At 49.0% G+C, this 18,726-nt stretch overlaps 1 protein-coding gene across 1 annotated transcript in view; it reads left to right on the top strand.

The window, feature by feature from the left end:
* The first annotated feature begins 6,461 nt into the window (after nucleotides 1-6,461).
* The window catches only part of LOC115118050 (bone morphogenetic protein receptor type-2-like), a 102,847-nt gene continuing 90,582 nt past the window's right edge, over nucleotides 6,462-18,726 (top strand). The window contains exon 1 of the mRNA XM_065016663.1: nucleotides 6,462-7,412. Coding sequence (XP_064872735.1) covers nucleotides 7,331-7,412 — 82 coding nt within the window. The 5' untranslated portion in view covers nucleotides 6,462-7,330. The remainder of the gene's footprint in view (nucleotides 7,413-18,726) is intronic.

The following is an 18,726-nucleotide window of genomic DNA, read 5'->3' as shown; positions in this document are numbered from 1 at the left end:
ATCAGAGGTCAGCTGGGTCAGGAGGAGGAACAGACAGGTTAGTACATGACAGATCAGAGGTCAGCTGGGTCAGGAGGAGGAACAGACAGGTTAGTACATGACAGATCAGAGGTCAGCTGGGTCAGGAGGAAAACAGACAGGTTAGTACATGACAGATCAGAGGTCAGCTGGGTCAGGAGGAGAAACAGACAGGTTAGTACATGACAGATCAGAGGTCAGCTGGGTCAGGAGGAGAAACAGACAGGTTAGTACATGACAGATCAGAGGTCAGCTGGGTCAGGAGGAGAAACAGACAGGTTAGTACATGACAGATCAGAGGTCAGCTGGGTCAGGAGGAGAAACAGACAGGTTAGTACATGACAGATCAGAGGTCAGCTGGGTCAGGAGGAGGAACAGACAGGTTAGTACATGACAGATCAGAGGTCAGCTGGGTCAGGAGGAGAAACAGACAGGTTAGTACATGACAGATCAGAGGTCAGCTGGGTCAGGAGGAACAGACAGGTTAGTACATGACAGATCAGAGGTCAGCTGGGTCAGGAGGAGAAACAGACAGGTTAGTACATGACAGATCAAAGGTCAGCTGGGTCAGGAGGAACAGACAGGTTAGTACATGACAGATCAGAGGTCAGCTGGGTCAGGAGGAGAAACAGACAGGTTAGTACATGACAGATCAGAGGTCAGCTGGGTCAGGAGGAGGAACAGACAGGTTAGTACATGACAGATCAGAGGCTGGGTCAGGAGGAGAAACAGACAGGTTAGTACATGACAGATCAGAGGTCAGCTGGGTCAGGAGGAGAAACAGACAGGTTAGTACATGACAGATCAGAGGTCAGGAGGAGAAACAGACAGGTTAGTACATGACAGATCAGAGGTCAGCTGGGTCAGGAGGAGAAACAGACAGGTTAGTACATGACAGATCAGAGGTCAGCTGGGTCAGGAGGAGGAACAGACAGGTTAGTACATGACAGATCAGAGGTCAGCTGGGTCAGGAGGAGAAACAGACAGGTTAGTACATGACAGATCAGAGGTCAGCTGGGTCAGGAGGAGGAACAGACAGGTTAGTACATGACAGATCAGAGGTCAGCTGGGTCAGGAGGAGGAACAGACAGGTTAGTACATGACAGATCAGAGGTCAGCTGGGTCAGGAGGAGAAACAGACAGGTTAGTACATGACAGATCAGAGGTCAGCTGGGTCAGGAGGAACAGACAGGTTAGTACATGACAGATCAGAGGTCAGCTGGGTCAGGAGGAGAAACAGACAGGTTAGTACATGACAGATCAGATGTCAGCTGGGTCAGGAGGAGGAACAGACAGGTTAGTACATGACAGATCAGAGGTCAGCTGGGTCAGGAGGAGAAACAGACAGGTTAGTACATGACAGATCAGAGGTCAGCTGGGTCAGGAGGAACAGACAGGTTAGTACATGACAGATCAGAGGTCAGCTGGGTCAGGAGGAGAAACAGACAGGTTAGTACATGACAGATCAAAGGTCAGCTGGGTCAGGAGGAACAGACAGGTTAGTACATGACAGATCAGAGGTCAGCTGGGTCAGGAGGAGAAACAGACAGGTTAGTACATGACAGATCAGAGGTCAGCTGGGTCAGGAGGAGAAACAGACAGGTTAGTACATGACAGATCAGAGGTCAGCTGGGTCAGGAGGAGAAACAGACAGGTTAGTACATGACAGATCAGAGGTCAGCTGGGTCAGGAGGAAAACAGACAGGTTAGTACATGACAGATCAGAGGTCAGCTGGGTCAGGAGGAGAAACAGACAGGTTAGTACATGACAGATCAGAGGTCAGCTGGGTCAGGAGGAGGAACAGACAGGTTAGTACATGACAGATCAGAGGTCAGCTGGGTCAGGAGGAACAGACAGGTTAGTACATGACAGATCAGAGGTCAGCTGGGTCAGGAGGAGAAACAGACAGGTTAGTACATGACAGATCAAAGGTCAGCTGGGTCAGGAGGAACAGACAGGTTAGTATGTGACAGATCAGAGGTCAGCTGGGTCAGGAGGAGAAACAGACAGGTTAGTACATGACAGATCAGAGGTCAGCTGGGTCAGGAGGAGAAACAGACAGGTTAGTACATGACAGATCAGAGGTCAGCTGGGTCAGGAGGAGGAACAGACAGGTTAGTACGTGGCAGATCAGAGGTCAGCTGGGTCTTGGGAGACAGGAGCAGGTCTGAGATCAGATCAAGAGAGGGGTAACTCTGAGCTAAAACAACACATTCTCTGAGTACGCTGCAGAACAGACACACTACCCTGAGTACGCTGCAGAACAGACACACTACCCTGAGTACGCTGCAGAACAGACACACTACCCTGAGTACGCTGCAGAACAGACACACTACCCTGAGTACGCTGCAGAACAGACACACTACCCTGAGTACGCTGCAGAACAGACACACTACCCTGAGTACGCTGCAGAACAGACACACTACCTTGAGTACGCTGCAGAACACAGACACACTACCCTGAGTACACTGCAGAACACAAACACACTACCCTGAGTACGCTGCAGAACAGACACACTACCCTGAGTACGCTGCAGAACAGACACACTACCCTGAGTACGCTGCAGAACAGACACACTACCTTGAGTACGCTGCAGAACACAGACACACTACCCTGAGTACACTGCAGAACACAGACACACTACCCTGAGTACGCTGCAGAACACAGACACACTACCTTGAGTACGCTGCAGAACACAGACACACTACCCTGAGTACACTGCAGAACACAGACACACTACCCTGAGTACGCTGCAGAACAGACACACTACCCTGAGTACGCTGCAGAACAGACACACTACCCTGAGTACGCTGCAGAACAGACACACTACCCTGAGTACGATGCAGAACAGACACACTACCCTGAGTACGCTGCAGAACAGACACACTACCCTGAGTACGCTGCAGAACAGACATCACTTCTCTGAGGTGTGTGAGGGGCCTCATCTCATTTCAGTCTCTTGGAGGACCCACTCTCCCCAGGAAGACCCTCCCCAGCGACTATACTTTAATGTATAAGGTAATACAAACCTACCACAGTACTTACAGTAAGTTGCAGTCTTTCTCCAATGTATATATAATTACATAGTCTCTCGTTTTTTTTTTTTGGGGGGGGGGGGGGGGTTCATTAGGAGAGTTGTAGATTAAAAGCCATGAAAAAGGCACCTCAAGTACAAAGACATACTTTGCTTTACAGAGCATTTGAAAGTATTCAGACCCCTTGACTTTTTTCCACATTTTGTTTTACGTGAAGCATTTTTTTTATCAATAAAAAAAAAACATGTTTTACAGACAGAGGAAGTCAAATAGCTGGCAGAGGTGTCCACAACCAGCCCATTGAACGACTGTGGCGGGACTTTGGTCTACAACTACTAGACTGCTTTCCAGCACTCGATTCATTTGTTGGTTTAAATTTTTTTTTTTTTTTAACCTTTATTTAACTAGGCAAGTCAGTTAAGAACATATTCTTATTTTCAATGACGGCCTGGGAACAGTGGGTTAACTGCCTGTTCAGGGGCAGAACGACAGATTTGTACCTTGTCAGCTCGGGGGTTTGAACTCGCAACCTTCCAGTTACTAGTCCAACGCTCTAACCACTAGGCTACCCTGCCGCCCCAGGTTGTAGACAATGAGACCCACATGGTGTGTCTCCACCACATCATGATCCCTCACATCAATGAGACCCACATGGCGATTCTCCTCCACCTCACGATCCCTCACATCCCAGAAAATGATGTCATGGCTTTAGAAGCTTCTGATAGGCTAATTGACATCACTTGAGTCAATTGGAGGTGTACATGTGGATGTATTTCAAGGCCTACCTTCAAACTCAGTGCCTCTTTGCTTGACATCATGGGAAAATCAAAAGAAATCAGCCAAGACCTCAGAAAACAAATTGTAGACCTCCATGAGTCTGGTTCATCCTTGGGAGCAATTTCCAAACGCCTGAAGGTACCACGTTCACCTGTACAAACAATAGTACGCAAGTATAAACACCATAGGACCACGCAGCCGTCATACCGCTCAGGAAGGAGACGTGTTCTGTCTCCTAGAGATTAACGTACTTTGGTGTGAAAAGTGCAAATCAATCCCAGAACAACAGCAAAGGACCTTGTGAAGATGCTGGAGGAAACAGGTACAAAAGTGTCTATATCCACAGTAAAAATGAGTCCTATATCGACATAACCTGAAAGGCCACTCAGCAAGGAAGAAAACAGCCAGACTACGGTTTGCAACTGCACATGGGGACAAAGATGGTACTTTTTGGAGAAAAGTTCTCTGGTCTGACGAAATAAAAATGGAGCTGTTTGGCCATAATGACCATCGTTATGTTTGGAGGAAAAAGGGGGAGGCTTGCAAGCTGAAGAACACCATCCCGACCGTGAAGCACAGGGGTGGCAGCATCGTGTTGTGGGGGTGCTTTTCTGCAGGAGGGACTGGTGCACTTCACAAAATAGATGGCATCATGAGGCAGGAAAAATATGTGGATATATTGAAGTAACATCTCAAAACATCAGTCAGGAAGTTAAAGCTTGGTCACAAATGGGTCTTCCAAATGGACAATGACCCCAAGCATTCTTCCAAAGTTGTGGCAAAATGGCTTTAGGACATCAAAGTCAAAGTATTGGAGTGGCCATCACAAAGCCCTGACTTCAATCCTATAGAAAACAGAACTGAAAAAGCGTGTGCGAGCAAGGAGGCCTACAAACCTGACTCAGTTACACCAGCTCTGTCAGGAGGGATGGGCCAAAATTCACCCAACTTATTGTGGGAAGCTTGTGGAAGGCTACCCGAAACGTTTGACCCAAGTTAAACAATTTAAAGGCAACGCTACCAAATACTAATTGAGTGTATGTAAACTTCTGACCCACTGGGAATGTGATGAAAGAAATAAAAGCTGAAATAAATCAATCAATTCTCTCTACTATTATTCTGACATTTCACATTCTTAAAATAAAGTGGTGATCCTAACTGACCTAAAACAGGAAATTTTTACTAGGATTAAATGTCAGGAATTGTGAAAAACTGAGTTTAAATGTATTTGGCTAAGGTGTATGTAACCTTCCAACTTCAACTGTATACATATTAAACATCAGGAGGAAACATCTGCAAAGTCAAACATAAGGATGCCACCTTCATTTGAATACCATGCCACCTTCATTTGAATACCATGCCACCTTAATTTGAATACCATGTCACCTTCATTTGAATACCATGTCACCTTCATTTGAATACCATGTCACCTTAATTTGAATACCATGTCACCTTCATTTGAATACCATGTCACCTTCATTTGAATACCATGTCACCTTCATTTGAATACCATGTCACCTTCATTTGAATACCATGCCACCTTAATTTGAATACCATGCCACCTTCATTTGAATACCATGTCACCTTCATTTGAATACCATGTCACCTTCATTTGAATACCATATCATCTTCATTTGAATACCATGTCACCTTCATTTGAATACCATGTCACCTTCATTTGAATACCATGTCACCTTCATTTGAATACCATGCCACCTTCATTTGAATACCATGTCACCTTCATTTGAATACCATGCCACCTTCATTTGAATACCATGCCACCTTCATTTGAATACCATGCCACCTTCATTTGAATACCATATCACCTTCATTTGAATACCATGCCACCTTCATTTGAATACCATGCCACCTTCATTTGAATACCATGCCACCTTCATTTGAATACCATGCCATCTTCATTTGCATACCATATCATCTTAATTTGAATACCATGCCACCTTAATTTGAATAACATTCAATCATTGCCTTTTTACTGTGTCACATATCAACGTTGCAGGCTACAGGTTTAAAGTTCATGTTTAACATGAAAATAATAGATTAGAGACCTAGGGATATTATTTCATTTGAGTATACCGTAGTGCTCCTGTTTTCTAAATAGATTGCGCCCATCCACTGTCTGTTGCCGTGGATCTCCGTGAAGCCAGTCCTCAAAGTACCCGTGTCCCGTGTATTATTACCGGGCGAAACCGTCCGGCACGCCCCCCTTTCACTTTGCCTACCCAGAGAACCTAAAAATGATAATCTGTCGAGTAAATGACCAGTTGTTCCATTGAATTAATGAGAACGGCCCATCCATCTATAACGTTACAACTATTCAACTCCTTTCTTAAACACTGGACCGTGATGGGAAATCAAAAGAAAACGCAGAAACAAGCCACTAGGAAAACGCGACTCATATGCCAATATTTTTTGGGGGGCATGTTGTTACATGAGTTGATGCACTGTGTTGCGGGTCTTTCATCAGACATGTTACCATCTTGTGGACACTTTATATATTTCAGTAGAAGTGTTTTCTGGACCTTGCTATCTGTAGAGCTATGTCCACAGGGTGGCGATAAAGTTCCACTACAGGTTCCAGCAGGAATGTATTGTTGTAGTTAGTCCTGTCTGCAGATAGGGAGCTTTCAGTTCTTCATCCACCCAAACAAATCCAACAACCTGATACTGGAGACACAACCAGGCGTTCCCCGGCCACACTGTCTGGTGGCCTGTCTGCAGATAGGGAGCCTCCATTTCTTCATCCAACAACCTCATACTGGGGACACAACCAGGCGTTCCCCCGCCACACTGTCTGGTGTCCTGTCTGTAGATAGGTGGCTTCCGTTTCTTCATCCAACAACCTGATACTGGAGACACAACCAGGCGTTCCCCCGCCGCCCTGTCTGCCGCACTGCCCGGTCAAGGCCAAATGCAACCGTGCCTGGGAGCAGCAGAAGAGACATCTATCCACCCCGACGGGACTAACCTATTTACTAACCCTGAATAGACCAAATAACCCTGAATGGATACGTTATTAAGACAAGGATCTATGCAATAGGCATAGTCAACATGGAATTTGTTTTGTTTTTGACGGACCTTTGTGAAACAACAAGCTAACGTCAGTTCGCTACCAAGGCGGCCTAACATTAGCAAAGGAGCTAGCTACAGTTAGGGGGGAGAAACACGGCAAAGTTGGACTTCTGTGGGCAAAAAAAAAAAAAAAGGCCGACGGGTTTATTCCCTAACAAGTTTATTTTAACATAGTTAACTACCTGTTAGTAACGCTAGCAGTGTATTGTTAATGTTTGTTAGGTAACTTAGCGTAGCTAACGTTGTGTCAAGTAGCTGTCTGTTAGCATGACAACCTGACCCCGTCTTCAATGTGTCGCTCCATACTGGACACTTCGGTTACGGTTATTGAACTGTACGTGAAAGAGACAGAAGTGTATAAAGACATACGTTAAGTTTCGGAAGAGCGGGAAGTTTCAAGTTAAATCAAATGTACAACAGAGTGAAGTCAATGTCGTTGCTGAAGCAAATCACGATGCTATTGTTCGTGACGGTCCTCCCTCCGGTCCCCGGTGAGTTAACAACACTATGAGATAATAACCTATTGGACCTGTTCTGTCTGTTCTGGATAGTTTAGTTAACTAGTACAACAGTCCTATCAGGCGAAGCTCGTCTATAGCTCGGATACAGTCAGTACACGGTGGTCCATATCAGGTATACTGGTCTAGCCAGCTACAGGTTGTTGACACCACATCATGTGATTGAACCAGATACTTTTGGTTTTCATTACTGGGAGTTACAGGACGGGTTGTGTTTTGATTCGGACAAATCGAGAATGAAGATAGTATCGCCAAGTTAAGGTTGGTGGAAAAGTATATATTCTAAAAATGTCCAGTTTCAGGTGGTGCATTTATTGGTTATAGAAACACACTAGTAGTCTACACTGTAGAGCTACAGGACCCCCCTGTGTTCTCCTCATGGGTTGGTTATAGAAACACACTAGGAGTCTACACTGTAGAGCTACAGGACCCCCTGTGTTCTCCTCATGGGTTGGTTATAGAAACATACTAGTAGTCTACACTGTAGAGCTACAGGGCCCCCTGTGTTCTCCTCATGGGTTGGTTATAGAAACATACTAGTAGTCTACACTGTAGAGCTACAGGACCCCCCTGTGTTCTCCTCATGGGTTGGTTATAGAAACACACTAGTAGTCTACACTGTAGAGCTACAGGACCCCCTGTGTTCTCCTCATGGGTTGGTTATAGAAACATACTAGTAGTCTACACTGTAGAGCTACAGGGCCCCCTGTGTTCTCCTCATGGGTTGGTTATAGAAACATACTAGTAGTCTACACTGTAGAGCTACAGGGCCCCCTGTGTTCTCCTCATGGGTTGGTTATAGAAACATACTAGTAGTCTACACTGTAGAGCTACAGGACCCCCTGTGTTCTCCTCATGGGTTGGTTATAGAAACATACTAGTAGTCTACACTGTAGAGCTACAGGACCCCCCTGTGTTCTCCTCATGGGTTGGTTATAGAAACACACTAGTAGTCTACACTGTAGAGCTACAGGACCCCCTGTGTTCTCCTCATGGGTTGGTTATAGAAACATACTAGGAGTCTACACTGTAGAGCTACAGGGCCCCCTGTGTTCTCCTCATGGGTTGGTTATAGAAACATACTAGTAGTCTACACTGTAGAGCTACAGGACCCCCTGTGTTCTCCTCATGGGTTGGTTATAGAAACACACTAGTAGTCTACACTGTAGAGCTACAGGGCCCCCTGTGTTCTCCTCATGGGTTGGTTATAGAAACATACTAGTAGTCTACACTGTAGAGCTACAGGACCCCCTGTGTTCTCCTCATGGGTTGGTTATAGAAACACACTAGGAGTCTACACTGTAGAGCTACAGGACCCCCTCCTCATGGGTTGGTTATAGAAACACACTAGTAGTCTACACTGTAGAGCTACAGGCCCCCTGTGTTCTCCTCATGGGTTGGTTATAGAAACATACTAGTAGTCTACACTGTAGAGCTACAGGACCCCCTGTGTTCTCCTCATGGGTTGGTTATAGAAACATACTAGGAGTCTACACTGTAGAGCTACAGGAACAAGTTGTACCTCCCTGCTCTAGACTTTGGGTTGATGCCTAGCTTCTGGAACACCTTGACAGATAAGAGAGGAAAGCTTCTGGAAAACCTTGAGAGATAAGAGAGAGAGAGAGAGCAGATGGGAGAGAGAGAGCAGATGGGAGAGAGAGAGAGCAGATGGGAGAGAGAGAGAGAGAGAGAGAGAGAGAGCAGATGGGGGAGAGAGAGAGAGAGAGAGCAGATGGGGGAGAGAGAGAGAGAGAGAGCAGATGGGGAGAGAGAGAGAGAGAGCAGATGGGAGAGAGAGAGAGAGAGAGCAGATGGGGAGAGAGAGAGAGAGCAGATGGGAGAGAGAGAGAGGGAGGGATGGGAGAGAGAGCAGATGGGAGAGAGAGCAGATGGGAGAGAGAGAGAGAGAGAGAGCAGATGGGAGAGAGAGCAGATGGGAGAGAGAGAGAGAGCAGATGGGAGAGAGAGAGATGGGAGAGATGGGAGAGAGAGCAGATGGGAGAGAGAGAGAGAGCAGATGGGGAGAGAGAGAGAGAGAGCAGATGGGGAGAGAGAGGGGAGAGAGAGCAGATGGGAGAGAGAGAGAGAGCAGATGGGAAAGGAGAGAGAGCAGATGGGGAGAGAGAGAGAGCAGATGGGAGAGAGAGAGAGAGAGCAGATGGGGGAGAGAGAGAGCAGATGGGAGAGAGAGAGAGCAGATGGGAAAGAGAGAGAGCAGATGGGAGAGAGAGAGAGAGCAGATGGGGAGAGAGAGAGAGAGCAGATGGGGAGAGAGAGAGAGCAGATGGGGGAGAGAGAGAGAGGGAGGATGGGGGAGAGAGAGAGAGCAGATGGGAGAGAGAGAGAGAGAGGATGGGGGAGAGAGAGAGCAGATGGGAGAGAGAGAGAGAGAGATGGGGGGATGGGAAAGAGAGAGAGAGGATGGGAAAGAGAGAGAGAGAGCAGATGGGAGAGAGAGAGAGAGAGGATGGGAAAGAGAGAGAGAGAGGATGGGAAAGAGAGAGAGAGAGGATGGGGAGGGAGAGAGAGAGGATGGGAAAGAGAGAGAGAGAGGATGGGAAAGAGAGAGAGAGAGGATGGGAAAGAGAGAGAGAGAGGATGGGAAAGAGAGAGAGAGCGGATGGGAAAGAGAGAGAGAGGATGGGAAAGAGAGAGAGAGGATGGGAAAGAGAGAGAGAGGGATGAGAGAGAGAGAGAGGATGGGAAAGAGAGAGAGAGAGGATGGGAAAGAGAGAGAGAGGATGGGAAAGAGAGAGAGAGAGGATGGGAAAGAGAGAGAGAGGATGGGAAAGAGAGAGAGAGAGGATGGGAAAGAGAGAGAGAGAGGATGGGGAGGGAGAGAGAGAGGATGGGAAAGAGAGAGAGAGAGGATGGGAGAGAGAGGATGGGAAAGAGAGAGAGAGCGGATGGGAAAGAGAGAGAGAGCGGATGGGAAAGAGAGAGAGAGAGGATGGGAAAGAGAGAGAGAGAGGATGGGAAAGAGAGAGAGAGGATGGGAAAGAGAGAGAGAGAGGATGGGAAAGAGAGAGAGAGGATGGGAAAGAGAGAGAGAGAGGATGGGAAAGAGAGAGAGAGAGGATGGGAAAGAGGGAGAAAGAGGGAGAGAGAGGATGGGATAGAGGGAGAGAGAGGATGGGATAGAGAGAGAGAGAGGATGGGGAAGTGAGAGAGAGAGAGGATGGGGAAGTGAGAGAGCGGATGGGGGAGTGAGAGAGAGAGGATGGGAAAGAGAGGGAGAGAGAGGATGGGAAAGAGAGAGAGAGCGGATGGGAAAGAGAGAGAGAGCGGATGGGAAAGAGAGAGAGAGCGGATGGGGGAGTGAGAGAGAGAGAGGATGGGAAAGAGCGGGAGAGAGAGGATGGGAAAGAGAGAGAGAGCGGATGGGAAAGAGAGAGAGAGAGGATGGGGGAGAGAGAAAGAGCGGATGGGAAAGCATCGAGAGAGGAAAGGAGAAATATAAAACTAGTTTAAGAATCCTCCCATTTCCTGTCCTGTAATTTAGCTGCTCTTTGATGGAACACTCTCAGAATATCTAGCTGTCTGTCTCCTCCCATTTCCTGTCCTGTAATTTAGCCTGCTCTTTGATGGAACACTCTCAGAATGTCTAGCTGTCTGTCTCCTCCCATTTCCTGTCCTGTAATTTAGCCTGCTCTTGATGGAACACTCTCAGAATGTCTAGCTGTCTGTCTCCTCCTATTTCCTGTCCTGTAATTTAGCCTGCTCTTTGATGGAACACTCTCAGAATGTCTAGCTGTCTGTCTCATCCCATTTCCTGTCCTGTAATTTAGCCTGCTCTTTGATGGAACACTCTCAGAATGTCTAGCTGTCTGTCTCCTCCCATTTCCTGTCCTGTAATTTAGCCTGCTCTTTGATGGAACACTCTCAGAATGTCTAGCTGTCTGTCTCCTCCCATTTCCTGTCCTGTAATTTAGCCTGCTCTTTGATGGAACACTCTCAGAATGTCTAGCTGTCTGTCTCCTCCCATTTCCTGTCCTGTAATTTAGCCTGCTCTTTGATGGAACACTCTCAGAATGTCTAGCTGTCTGTCTCCTCCCATTTCCTGTCCTGTAATTTAGCCTGCTCTTTGATGGAACACTCTCAGAATGTCTAGCTGTCTGTCTCCTCCCATTTCCTGTCCTGTAATTTAGCCTGCTCTTGATGGAACACTCTCAGAATGTCTAGCTGTCTGTCTCCTCCCATTTCCTGTCCTGTAATTTAGCCTGCTCTTTGATGGAACACTCTCAGAATGTCTAGCTGTCTGTCTCCTCCCATTTCCTGTCCTGTAATTTAGCCTGCTCTTGATGGAACACTCTCAGAATGTCTAGCTGTCTGTCTCCTCCCATTTCCTGTCCTGTAATTTAGCCTGCTCTTTGATGGAACACTCTCAGAATGTCTAGCTGTCTGTCTCCTCCCATTTCCTGTCCTGTAATTTAGCCTGCTCTTGATGGAACACTCTCAGAATGTCTAGCTGTCTGTCTCCTCCCATTTCCTGTCCTGTAATTTAGCTGCTCTTTGATGAAGCCTGGGAGGATGGCAGCAGAGGGGGTGTGTGTGTGTGTGTGTGTGTGTGTGTATGTGTGTGTGTGTGCATGTGGGTATGTGTGTGTGTGCATTGCACTGATTTGCCTATAACTATGTATACCGAACAGTACATTACCTTAAAGGGCCTGTCCTCCAGGGCCACCCATTATCTTGTTCTGCAGGTTTTACACTACAATACCCTGACTGTCTACACTACCCTGTCTGTCTACACTACAATACCCTGTCTGTCTACACTACCGTACCCTGTCTGTCTACACTACAATACCCTGTCTGTCTACACTACCCTGTCTGTCTACACTACAATACCCTGTCTGTCTACACTACCGTACCCTGTCTGTCTACACTACACTACCCTGTCTGTCTACACTACCGTACCCTGTCTGTCTACACTACCGTACCCTGTCTGTCTACACTACAATACCCTGTCTGTCTACACTACCGTACCCTGTCTGTCTACACTACAATACCCTGTCTGTCTACACTACCCTGTCTGTCTACACTACAATACCCTGTCTGTCTACACTACCGTACCCTGTCTGTCTACACTACACTACCCTGTCTGTCTACACTACCGTACCCTGTCTGTCTTCTACACTACCGTACCCTGTCTGTCTACACTACCGTACCCTGTCTGTCTACACTACCGTACCCTGTCTGTCTACACTACAATACCCTGTCTGTCTACACTACCCTGTCTGTCTACACTACAATACCCTGTCTGTCTACACTACCGTACCCTGTCTGTCTACACTACACTACCCTGTCTGTCTACACTACCGTACCCTGTCTGTCTACACTACCGTACCCTGTCTGTCTACACTACCGTACCCTGTCTGTCTACACTACCGTACCCTGTCTGTCTACACTACCGTACCCTGTCTGTCTACACTACCGTACCCTGTCTGTCTACACTACCGTACCCTGTCTGTCTACACTACCGTACCCTGTCTGTCTACACTACCGTACCCTGTCTGTCTACACTACCGTACCCTGTCTGTCTACACTACCGTACCCTGTCTGTCTACACTACCCTGTCTGTCTATACTACCGTACCCTGTCTGTCTACACTACCCTGTCTGTCTACAATACCCTGTCTGTCTATCTACACTACCCTGACTGTCTACACCACCGTACCCTGTCTGTCTACACTACCGTACCCTGTCTGTCTACACTACAGTACCCTGTCTGTCTACACTACCGTACCCTGTCTGTCTACACTACCGTACCCTGTCTGTCTACACTACCCTGTCTGTCTACACTACCCTGTCTGTCTACACTACCGTACCCTGTCTGTCTACACTACCGTACCCTGTCTGTCTAAACTACCGTACCCTGTCTGTCTACACTACAGTACCCTGTCTGTCTACACCACCGTACCCTGTCTGTCTACACTACCGTACCCTGTCTGTCTACACTACCGTACCCTGTCTGTCTACACTACCGTACCCTGTCTGTCTACACTACCGTACCCTGTCTGTCTAAACTACCGTACCCTGTCTGTCTAAACTACAGTACCCTGTCTGTCTACAATACCCTGTCTGTCTATCTACACTACCCTGTCTGTCTACAATACCCTGTCTGTCTATCTACACTACCCTGTCTGTCTACACTACCGTACCCTGTCTGTCTACACTACCGTACCCTGTCTGTCTACACTACCCTGTCTGTCTACACTACCGTACCCTGTCTGTCTACACTACCGTACCCTGTCTGTCTACACTACCGTACCCTGTCTGTCTACACTACCGTACCCTGTCTGTCTACACTACCCTGTCTGTCTACACTACCGTACCCTGTCTGTCTACACTACCCTGTCTGTCTACACTACCGTACCCTGTCTGTCTACACTACCCTGTCTGTCTCCACTGTCCTACCCTGTCCCCCTAGTCTGTTATAATAGGTATTCTGTCTCCACTGTCCCCCTAGTCTGTTATAATAGGTATTCTGTCTCCACTGTCCTACCCTGTCCCCCTAGTCTGTTATAATAGGTATTCTGTCTCCACTGTCCTACCCTGTCCCCCTAGTCTGTTATAATAGGTATTCTGTCTCCACTGTCCTCCTAGTCTGTTATCATACATATTCTGTCTAGCTTCATGGTCTAGTAGTAAAATTAGCCTGACTGGAAATCAATTGAAATGGTAACCATTTTTTTAGAGGCCTGGAAGACAGCTACTCACTCAGCAGGTTACACGAGGAAGAATTACTCGGAGAGAGAGCGAGAGGGACAGACAGAGTGGGAGAGAAAGAGAGAGATGGAGAAAGCTGAGCTGTGATTGGTAGAGTCAACATTCCAGCAGCTCATCTCACTTCATAACTGTGATTTGCAGTAAGAGAATGTTAATGACTCTCCTTCAGCCAGGCTGAGGAACGAGAGCCATCTGGCCCAACTAGAACCTAATGACTCCTTCAGCCAGGCTGAGGAACTCTCTGGCTTCAGCCAGGCTGAGGAACGAGAGCCCATCTGGCCCTCCTTCAGCCAGGCTGAGAACCCCATAATAACTCTCCTTCAGCCAGGCTGAGGAACGAGAGCCCATCTGGCCCAACTAGAACCTAATAACTCTCCTTCAGCCAGGCTGAGGAACGAGAGCCCATCTGGCCCAACTAGAACCTAATAACTCTCCTTCAGCCAGGCTGAGGAACGAGAGCCTCCTTCAGCCAGGCTGAGGAACGAGAGCCCATCTGGCCCAACTAGAACCTAATACTCTCCTTCAGCCAGGCTGAGGAACGAGGCCCAACTAGAACCTAATAACTCCTTCAGAACTAATGACTCTCCTTCAGCCAGGCTGAGGAACGAGAGCCCATCTGGCCCAATAATAACTCCTTCAGCCAGGCTGAGGAACTGCCCATCTGGCCCAACTAGAACCTACTGCCAGGCTGAGATAGACCTGGCCCAACTAGAACCTAATACTGATTCAGCCAGGCTGAGGACCTGCCATCTGGCCCATAGAACCTAATAGACTCTCCTTCAGCCAGGCTGAGAGATAGATAGACCCTTCAGCCATACTGATAGATAGACCTCTGGCCTAACTGATAGATAGACTCTCCTTCAGCCAGGCTGATAGATAGACCCAATTGGTGCTGCCTATACTGATAGATAGACCTGCCTATACTGATAGATGAGACCTGCCTATACTGATAGATACTGATAGATAGACCTGCCTATACTGATAGATAGACCTGCCTATACTGATAGATAGACCTGCCTATACTGATAGATAGACCTGCCTATACTGATAGATAGACCTGCCTATACTGATAGATAGACCTGCCTATACTGATAGATAGACCTGCCTATACTGATAGATAGACCTGCCTATACTGATAGATAGACCTGCCTACTGATAGATAGACCTGCCTATACTGATAGATAGACCTGCCTATACTGATAGATAGACCTGCCTATACTGATAGATATACCTGCCTATACTGATAGATAGACCTGCCTATACTGATAGATAGACCTGCCTATACTGATAGATAGACCTGCCTATACTGATAGATATACCTGCCTATACTGATAGATAGATAGACCTGCCTATACTGATAGATAGACCTGCCCATACTGATAGATAGACCTGCCCATACTGATAGATAGACCTGCCTATACTGATAGATAGACCTGCCTATACTGATAGATATACCTGCCTATACTGATAGATAGTGTTCAGTTCTGACAGTCTGCCTGGTAGCCGACCTGCCTATACTGATATTTCTTGGCTTGCAATGTCTCCCAACTTCAGTAAAGCAGGTCATGTCATCAATGAATAGGCTTGGATTTAGAGATGAGTGAGATGCAACACTTGAAGAACACACAGTGTCTGTTCATACCATGGTAGTCAGGGCACCAAAAGAGCAGACAAGTGGAGCATCTTAGTTGTTGCACGAATTGACCCACCATGCTATTTACTTTCTGCATCTAATTATCTTTGTTTTGTTTTTTTGGTTGGGGATTTTTCTTTAAAGTTAAGGATCCCAATTTTCCATAGAAAAATGTAACTCTGAGGCTCAGTCTGGTTTAGGTCCACACTGGCTCTAATCAGGAGGATTATCATGTCTGCAGGCCAGCCTTAACCCAGACAGACCCGAGAGAGCAGAGGGCCAGATGCAGAGGGACAGATTAGACACCCCCAGCCCTGCTTCAATAAAATCCATCACCTCCCCCTCTTTCCGACCATTATGCCCCTCTCCCCGACCATTATGCCCCTCTCCCCGACCATTATGCCCCTCTCCCTGACCATTATGCCCCTCTCCTGACCATTATGCCCCTCTCCCCGACCATTATGCCCCTCTCCCCCACCATTATGCCCTCCCTGACCATTATGCCCCTCTCCCCCACCATTATGCCCCTCTCCCTCTCCCCCACCATTATGCCCCTCTCCCTGACCATTATGCCCCTCTCCCCTCTCCCCTCCCCACCATTATGCCCCTCTCCCTGACCATTATGCCCTCTCCTGACCATTATGCCCCTCCCCCACCATTATGCCCCTCTCCTGACCATTATGCCCCTCTCCCTCTCCCCACCATTATGCCCCTCTCCCTGACCATTATGCCCCTCTCTCCCTACCATTATGCCCCTCTCCCTGACCATTATGCCCCCTCTCCCTGACCATTATGCCCCTCTCCCCTCTCCCCCACCATTATGCCCCTCTCCCCTCTCCCCCACCATTATGCCCCTCTCCCCCACCATTATGCCCCTCTCCCCTCTCCCCCACCATTATGCCCCTCTCCCCCACCATTATGCCCCTCTCCCCTCTCCCCCACCATTATGCCCCTCTCCCCCACCATTATGCCCCTCTCCCTCTCCCCCACCATTATGCCCCTCTCCCCCCACCATTATGCCCCTCCCTCCATTATGCCCCACCATTATGCCCCTCTCCCCCACCATTATGCCCCTCTCCCCCACCATTATGCCCCTCTCCCTCCCCCACCATTATGCCCCTCTCCCCCACCATTATGCCCCTCTCTCCCCTCTCCCCCACCATTATGCCCCTCTCCCTGACCATTATGCCCCTCTCCCTGACCATTATGCCCCTCTCCTGACCATTATGCCCCTCCCCCACCATTATGCCCCTCTTCCCTGACCATTATGCCCCTCTCCCCCCACCATTATGCCCCTCTCCCCCCCCACCATTATGCCCCTCTCCCCACCATTATGCCCCTCTCCCCGACCATTATGCCCCTCTCCCTGACCATTATGCCCCTCTCCCCACCATTATGCCCCTCTCCCCCCCGACCATTATGCCCCTCTCCCCGACCATTATGCCCCTCTCCCCGACCATTATGCCCCTCTCCCTGACCATTATGCCCCTCTCCCCTCTCCCCTACCATTATGCCCCTCTCCCCTCTCCCCCACCATTATGCCCCTCTCCCCCACCATTATGCCCCTCTCCCCCACCATTATGCCCCTCTCCCCCTGACCATTATGCCCCTCTCCCCCCATTATGCCCCTCTCCCCCACCATTATGCCCCTCTCCCCGACCATTATGCCCCTCTCCCTGACCATTATGCCCCTCTCCCCCCCATGACCATTATGCCCCTCTCCCCTGACCATTATGCCCCTCTCCCCACCATTATGCCCCTCTCCCGACCATTATGCCCCTCTCCCTGACCATTATGCCCCTCTCCCTGACCATTATGCCCCTCTCCCTCTTATGCCCCTCTCCCTGACCATTATGCCCCTCTCCCTGACCATTATGCCCCTCTCCCCACCATTATGCCCCTCTCCCTGACCATTATGCCCCTCTCCCCCACCATTATGCCCCTCTCCCCACCATTATGCCCCTCTCCCCCACCATTATGCCCCCTCTCCCTCCCTGACCATTATGCCCCTCTCCCTGACCATTATGCCCCTCTCACCTCTCCCCGACCATTATGCCCCTCTCCCCGACCATTATGCCCCTCTCCCCGACCATTATGCCCCTCTCCCCTGACCATTATGCCCCTCTCCTGACCATTATGCCCCTCTCCCCCACCATTATGCCCTCGCCCCACCATTATGCCCTCTCCCCTGACCATTATGCCCCTCTCCCTGACCATTATGCCCCTCTCCCTCTCCCCACCATTATGCCCCTCTCCCCCACCATTATGCCCCTCTCCCTGACCATTATGCCCCTCTCCCCTCCGACCATTATGCCCCTCTCCCTGACCATTATGCCCCTCTCCCTGACCATTATGCCCCTCTCTCTCCCCCTACCATTATTCCCCTCTCCCTGACCATTATGCCCCTCTCCCCACCATTATGCCCCTCTCCCCCTGACCATTATGCCCCTCTCCCCACCATTATGCCCTCTCCCCACCATTATGCCCCTCTCCCCCCTGACCATTATGCCCCTCTCCCCGACCATTATGCCCCTCTCCCTGACCATTATGCCCCTCTCCCCCCACCATTATGCCCCTCTCCCTGACCATTATGCCCCTCTCCCCACCATTATGCCCCTCTCCCGACCATTATGCCCCCTCTCCCCGACCATTATGCCCCTCTCCCCCCTCTCCCTGACCATTATGCCCCTCTCCCCCTCTCCCTGACCATTATGCCCCTCTCCCCCACCATTATGCCCTCTCCCTGACCATTATGCCCCTCTCCCCCACCATTATGCCCCTCTCCCCGACCATTATGCCCCTCTCCCCGACCATTATGCCCCTCTCCCTGACCATTATGCCCTCTCCCTGACCATTATGCCCCCCCACCATTATGCCCCTCTCCCCTCTCCCTGACCATTATGCCCCTCTCCCCACCATTATGCCC

This window comes from Oncorhynchus nerka, unplaced genomic scaffold (assembly GCF_034236695.1).
Source record: "Oncorhynchus nerka isolate Pitt River unplaced genomic scaffold, Oner_Uvic_2.0 unplaced_scaffold_914, whole genome shotgun sequence".
Classification (NCBI taxonomy): domain Eukaryota; kingdom Metazoa; phylum Chordata; class Actinopteri; order Salmoniformes; family Salmonidae; genus Oncorhynchus; species Oncorhynchus nerka.
This window is presented reverse-complemented; position numbering and strand designations above follow the sequence as displayed.